The following is a 7,626-nucleotide window of genomic DNA, read 5'->3' on the forward strand; positions in this document are numbered from 1 at the left end:
AACGCTGGAAATCGCTACGCGACACATACACGCGAATAGCACGATGCTCCAAGCTGACTACAGGTACAAAATTTTTAAAAACGAAATATAAATATGGTGATGAGCTATCATTTTTGCGTGGGATCAAGGAGGGCAGAAAGTAAGTGTTAACACGCCGCAAAATGAGGTACCACATATCAGCCCTAACTTAAAAAAAAAAACAAAACGTAAGCGACATTTTTTTCAAAATTTAAAATTTGATGCAAAAATGCTACTAGAGCACCTAGATATCTACATACGTATGTATGTATGTAGATGCATTTCTGCATCAAAAAGGAAGATTTGAATATAAGGCCGGCTAGGTTTTTTTATTTGGGGTTAGGGATCGATATGTACGTATGTGCATACATATATAAATTTGTACATTAGGCATATGACTTTTTTGTTAAATTAAATATACATATGAAAGGAGGAGGAAACTCCGAGAAAAAAATTTATACTGAAAAACAACATACCTACATAACACATATTTGTGCATATGTATATAGAAAATTCCATGTCCAGGCGACCAAAACTTTGATCCTAGAATTTTTTTATTGACGTGTAATTTTTCATATACCTATCTACCTGCATACATATGTATTTACCCTGCAAACCATTTTTTTTCAGAGTATTCTGAATTGTAGAGAAATTTTAAAGAATTCGTAAAGATCTCATCCAATTTTTTCCGAATTTTCTAAAACAAAATAAGCTATGCACACTTTGATACTTTTTACGAAATTTCGGAAGAAAATCGGTAAAGCAATGAAAATAATGCTGTTATGTGAAGAATTTGATGCAGAATTTTTTCAGAATTTTGTTTATTTTTCGTGCGGAATTTTCTTGACGAGTTCGTGCCAACCACTTCATAAAATTTTCTTTGAAGATGCGTAAAAAAATCGTTACAGAAATGAGATACTCCTAAAGATTTCGTTAATTCTGTATAATTAATATTGAAAAAAATGTATTTTCCATGTATATGTATGTTTTTTTTTAAATTCATTTGGAGTACTCAGTATCGATACTTTAAAACATCGGGTTTTCTCGATCCTTTTGAGAATCGGGTTCGTAGTACTTTTGGTATCGATACTGCCCAACACTGGTATTTTTGTTGGGCTTACAGATATATTATATATGTATATATCGACTGCTGAGTGGAAGATCGACCTATCTCGGCAGCGAGCTCGAAAACGCCCTATCTCAAAAAACTTTTCAAGAACGACCTATTTCAGAATTTTATTGAAAAACAACCTATCTCAGAATGCGGTTCAAAAATGCCCTATCTCACTTCAAAATGTATTGAAAATGTGCTGATATAGGGCGTTTTTGAATCGGCAGCTGAGATAGGGCGTTTTTGAAACGAATTCTGAAATAGGACGTTCTTGAAAAGTTTTCTGAGATAGAGCGCTTTCGAGCTGGCTGCCGAGATAGGTCGATCTTCCACTCAGCAATCGATATATAGATATATTTGATCTTAGAAAAGAGCCATATGCCTAATGTACATATCGTTACCTTAATATAGAAATGCCCTATCTCACTTGTCGTTTAAATACAAAGAGCCATAACTAACTAAAAATCCAAAATTCACTTTTAGATTGATTATGATGCATTTGATCGAATTATGTGTCCACACATCGTTTTATTGCAATAAACGATTTTAGATAGATACGCCTTCTTTGCATTTCAGCGACGATATGAGATACATACGCATGAAATAACTAACTTGGAAAATAATTTTTTATCAGGTACTACAGCAGCGATGACGATACTTTCCAAAACGATGAGACAAACAATGACGATGAAGATGTCTGGGGACCTTTACCATCACCAAAAATGGATGAAGACTCCCAATCGAGCTTTTGCGCGCCATCAAATGAAGCCACCAGAGCTATTGAAATTGAGGAAAATGTTAAACCGGCTTTCACAGAAGTTATACAAAAATGTAGCGATAGCGCCGTCGAAGCGCGCGGCTTTGATCCGCTAGGAGCGAAAAATTCGACTGTAATGGTATTTGAAAGTTTGGCGCATAAAATTTTGACAGCTGGTTTGTCAGAAAATGATGTGGATGCCATTGAACTTAAGGTGGCATCGATTGTTTATGAAGAAATCGCAAATCGCCGCCAAAAGAGGCAAAGTAAAACCAAATAATGACAACAACAACAATAGTGATAATAAGTTAAATACATATGTACATACATATGTATATTTCTATGTACAATTTATGTATATAAGTAATTTTTAATAAATAATGAATTTAATGTTACATCAACATTTTTTTTTTGGGTCAAATGTTTTTGCTAGATTCATACGGGAGGCGTTTATTTTGAAACAGGCATAAGTCACTTGACCATATTAACCAACGTAAAATAAAGGACACTTTGCCAAATGATTTGGATTCCCAACAACTTGTATAATAAAAGTAACTTACCCATATCGTAATTTAAATCAAATATTTACTGATTAATTGTATGTTTTATTTAACTGTACAAGTTCCCCCGGTTGCAGCGAAAAACTAAGCCAAATCCTTTTCAAGGACTTCGCCATCCTTTGCTACCAAAATGCGTTTACCATAATTCATACTGCACGACGAAGCCAGCACAGAGTGGTTCAAAATTGGAATTTAATATTCATAATTCACCGCAGGCTTCATTTTTCAACCAACTTTTACTAAAAACCATGGATGATATATGGAAATTTCAGATTATACCTAATATCATAAAATAAATGCACCTAAATGAGACAGATTGTACCAAAAAAAAGTTACATCATTTGTATATAGTTTTTAATAATACTTTTTAAAAAATTAATACAAAATGTGGATGTACTTTAAAGTTGATTCGCTTTTTTAACTTATGTAAACAGTAAAGTCGGAATTGTAATGCCCTCTCCCCCTACGATTGTACTATATCGAAAAAAGTATACCCATATTTTTTTATTTTGAAATCAAAAAACATTTAGATGTCGCCCAAAGCGCTCAAAGTTTTCCATGTATTTTTATATGGGAAAAAACAACTTTTCGTAGAAATGATATAGAATTCTTGAAGATCAATATTTTTCGATCGGAAAGCTCTGGTTCTCTTCAGGATACTTTCAATAACAATACGCAATTAACATCGGTCGTCCCTCGGCAGACAATGGCAAACCACCGAGTGTAATTCTGCCATGAAAAACGGCTTCTCATAAAAATACAATTGCCGTTCGGATTCGGCGTAAAACTGTAGGTCCCTCCGCTTTGTGTGACAACATCAAGGCGCACGCCACAAATCAGAGGAGAAGCTCGGCCAAACACTAACATATGTGTAAGCACCAATCTATTATCATTATTATACCATTTCTACGAAAAGTTGTTTTTTTCCATATAAAAATACATGAAAAATTTTGAGCGCTTTGAGCGACCTCTAAATATTATTTGATTTCAAAATAAAAAAATAGGGGTATACTTTTTTCGGTATAGAACAATCCTAGGGGGTGAGAGCATAAAAATGCCGACTTTTTCTCATACATTTTTGGACCACCCTAAGTACAGCCGAAACTTAGCGTAACTTAATACCACGTCGAAATCTGTTTCATTTTGATTCTCTAAGTTCTACGTTCCTTTAAGTGAAGTTAAGTTGCCATAATCAGGCGTTCTGAGAAGTGGTTCTTTAGCAAAGGGATACCACTGAAATAGAGATAAATTAGGCACTAAAAAATTTATGTCGTTTTCCGCTTTTACATGGAATGACCCATATGTGACCACTCCCATTCGGTTTAAGTCAGGGATGGAAAATTATTATTATTATTTTTTTTTTATCTTAACCAAAAAATCAACATGTAAGCGCTACAAAAAAATTTTAACGATGTATACTCACATGATTTTCATTTTTCAAGCTTAGCCAATAAAAATTAAAAATAATAACTAAAAAAGAAATTATTGTTAATCGATTTTAATTTTTTCGTTCAAAAGTAATGATAATAATTACTATTGAGTTTTATTTTTTCACTTAAGCATAATAATTATTCAAAAAACTTGAAAGCCGTACTAGCGGGATTTCCAACGTATCTCTTCATAAGTGGCGGACACCCTAATAAAACGTAATATGTAAATGTCAAAACTTTCAGGTAAAATTTCAGTTGGTTGCTTCTGTATGGCCTTTTAAATTGCATAAATAACCATAAAGTGGACAAATAAAAATTAATAATAGATAATTATTACCACTGTGCGAAAAAATTAAAAATGATAAAATAATCATTATTTGTAACCGACTAAATAAAAATCAACTAGAAATTATAGCCACTGAAAAAAATTAAACTAAATAATAATTATTATCTTTGAAAGAAAAAAAATTATAAAATAATGATTGAATGCTGATTTCAGTTATTTTGCTCATGATAAAAACATAGCAAGGTATAACCGTTCTCTCAATTTGTCGGCCATGATTTTTTTTTGAAGTTTGCCAACATTTTAAAATCATATAAAAGTGAAAATAAAAAATTGAAATTGTTCGAAATTGTTGTTGCTTGAGATTGAAAATGAAAATGTGTGTGTGAGTTTGTGAGTAAATTTAAAAATTAAATTGTTTGGAAACGTCAAGAATCTTAAAAGTGACTCTCAGCGGTTCTACCTTACTATATTTTTATCATGGTTTTGCTTACATGTAATGAGTACGGCACCTGATTTGAGCAGATTTTGAAACAAACTTTCTGCACTTTATTCCAAAGAGAAAAATTTGTTCTGTAGTTATGTAACATCCATACATATATACATATTTATTAAGTATTGTTCCCTCACTTGAAAAGCGCTCATCTCCGGAATGCAACAAAATGAAAGAGAATCCAAACGAAGAGCGAAAAATCGTAAGAGCGAAAAATCGCAAGAGCGTGAAACCGTCGTCGTCAACGCGACGTCAACTCGTCACAAACGAGACGTCTCGACGTTAACGAACAGTTGGCGATGCGAGCGCAAAATAGAAAGACGTCGTAGTTGTTCAATTACATTAAAATAATTTTCAGCTTGAAGCTAGATACTAGAAGTTTGAACGAATCCACAAAAAAAAGAAGCAAATGGATGCGGAATTTAATAAAAAACTTATCAAGCTAGTGAAACAGCACGAGTGTTTGTACGATTTTAGCGCACCAGAATATAGAGACCAATCGTTAAAGGAATTAATTTGGAAGAAAATTGCAGACGAGTTAAATACGAAAGGTGAGGGTTGTGTATACAATTGAATTATTTACATACATGCGTATGTATGTATGTATGTGTATTAGGGTGTTTCATTTTTAGGCAATATTTTTGTTCTCTGTGCTACCTGAAAATATGATATTTTATAGAAAATAAAAAATTATGCATTTGAAAAAGAATTCTATCTGCCCGTTTCACAAAAGCAATTTAAGTGACAAGAACGGAAAAATGACACTGAAGATGGCACAATGCCGAAACCGGTTTGTCTGCAAACCAAACTTGACAAGGGATGACGGAAATTCGTTCCAAAATAAATGAAAAAATTTGTTTTCGGTCAGATTCCATATGTATTCAAATTCAATTAAAAATATCAAAAATGTTCCTTATGATTCATTTAAACCATTTTTGAGTGATAAGAGGCCTCGAATGGTGTCGATTTTCATTTCATCAAATTTCAAATCACTCAGTACCGCTAAAAGAATTTTAACTTAAAAAAAAATAAAAATAAAACCTTATTGCACATCCTTGTACCATCCCAGTTTTTTAACTTAACTTACCATTTTGGAAATTCCAAATAAGAGTGCAGATGTTATGACATTCAAATAATAGGTGGACACCCTTATTAAAAATATTATCAGCTTAAAGTTTTCTTAAAACTCTTTCGTTTGACACAAATTTTTCGATATTTCATTTAGCTGGTGTATAAGTAAAACAAACTCGAATTTTCAACCAGGTGGCAATCTCTTTAAAAGTAGTTTCAGACTAAAATCTTTTTAAATTCTTGCTATCTGGTATTTTGATATGTACGTATTAACTGATGAATTAAGTTGAATTTGATTTTTCTTAACACATGGCAACTCTCCTAAATACAGTTCAGAAATAAATTATTTTCTAACCCATTTCGATTGACACCCATTTTTTTCGCAATCCATTTAGCTTAGTTAATAATTTTGATTAAATTTCTTCAACAAGTGGCAACCCCCTTTTGACACCCTAAAAAAAATTCTAAATATTCAAACTAAGTATTTCTTAACACTCGATATCCATATTGTAAAATTTCATGTAACTTGTGTATAATTAAAGTAAACTCGTATTTCAAAACAGGCGGCAAACATCTTCAAATTTATTTTCGAACTAAAATCTCCTTAAATATCTTTTGTATGACATTGTTATAAATATTTGAGTTACCTGATGAATTAAGTTGAATTTTATATTTCAAACACGTGGCAACCCTCCTAAATATAGTTCAGAAGTACAGGATTCAAAACCCATTTTCATCTTTTAATAATTCAATTAACTTATAAATAATTAGAATTTAGCCTTTTAAACTGGTGGCAACCCTCGACCACATCAAAAACATTCTAAATTGTCAAACTAAAGTTTTCTTAAAACTCTTTTACTTGGTACCCATTTTTAATATTTCATTTGGGTAAAAAATAATTTAATTCGACTTTTCAAATAGGCGGCAACCCTCTTCAAAATATTTTCAAACTATTACCTTCTTAAACCTCTTTGCTCTGAAAATCATATGGTGATATCTTACATTAGAAATTAACCTATAATTAATACTGAAAAGCTATTAAATTTTTTATCAAGAATTTTAAATTGTGTAAATATAAATTTTGATAATAGCGAGAGGTAATTTTTTTCATTTCTGAGTTGGTGGTAACATTATTGTATTCTTATTAGCATCCGGAAATTTCTTGCTCTACCGAAGCTGTAAGTGTACAGTGTACACTAAGATTTTTCTTTAATACCGAAATATCGAATTGAAACAAACAAAATTTTTCCGAGCTATTTATGTACGTATTAGGGAAAACGAATTTTTAAAAGAGCTAAGCCCTTAATGTGCCTAGATTTTTTTTAGACGACTTAATTTTTTAATTTCTATAAAGTTTTTTTTTAAGTTTTAGGTTTTTTTAAAGTTTTAGGTTTTTAGGTAGCACAACAAAAACATCGCCTAAAATGAAACACCCTAATGTTAATGCATACATACATATGCACATTTCCATATGTTTATAGTTGTATGCATTTATGTACGTTCGCACTTTCAGATGCGGAGTGCAAGAAACGCTGGAAATCGCTACGCGACACATACACAAAAACAATACGAAAATCACATCTGACTACTTCAGGTAAAAGACTCCCAAAAACAAAGTATAAATATGCTGACGAGCTATCCTTTTTGCGTGGCATCAAAGAGGGCAAACAGTAAGTGTTGAAAATGTGTTCAGTTTCTCCTAAATAAGTACCTACATACCGCACAGCATATACTAAAGAGGCACAACTCAAAGAAAATTTAGGTCGATAATTAGTTTTGCATAAATCAATTCATAGAATTTATCAACAATTAATGCAAATAAGTAAATATATTCTCTAACTAGAAAACTACGACTATACCTGTTGCTGAATTAATTGCGTCGCATCTGTATCTGCATCCACCA

At 31.9% G+C, this 7,626-nt stretch overlaps 2 protein-coding genes across 2 annotated transcripts; both read left to right on the plus strand.

Annotated features, from left to right (window-relative positions):
• Positions 1-6: 6 nt before the first annotated feature.
• Positions 7-2,232, plus strand: LOC108381199 (uncharacterized). Its single transcript, XM_017637613.1, has 2 exons — positions 7-139; positions 1,764-2,232. The coding sequence occupies exon 2, from the start codon at positions 1,852-1,854 to the stop codon at positions 2,164-2,166; it is 315 nt and encodes a 104-aa protein (XP_017493102.1). The 5' UTR covers positions 7-139; positions 1,764-1,851; the 3' UTR covers positions 2,167-2,232.
• A 2,588-nt stretch (positions 2,233-4,820) lies between these two features.
• On the plus strand, positions 4,821-7,616 carry LOC108381200 (transcription factor Adf-1-like). The gene is made up of 2 exons (XM_017637614.1): positions 4,821-5,203; positions 7,237-7,616. Exons 1-2 carry the CDS (start codon positions 5,062-5,064, stop codon positions 7,395-7,397), a joined length of 303 nt encoding a protein of 100 aa, XP_017493103.1. The 5' UTR covers positions 4,821-5,061; the 3' UTR covers positions 7,398-7,616.
• The last annotated feature ends 10 nt before the right edge of the window (positions 7,617-7,626 follow it).

This window comes from Rhagoletis zephyria, unplaced genomic scaffold (genome assembly GCF_001687245.7).
Source record: "Rhagoletis zephyria isolate East Lansing unplaced genomic scaffold, Rhagoletis_zephyria_1.1 Rzeph_scaffold_21750, whole genome shotgun sequence".
Classification (NCBI taxonomy): domain Eukaryota; kingdom Metazoa; phylum Arthropoda; class Insecta; order Diptera; family Tephritidae; genus Rhagoletis; species Rhagoletis zephyria.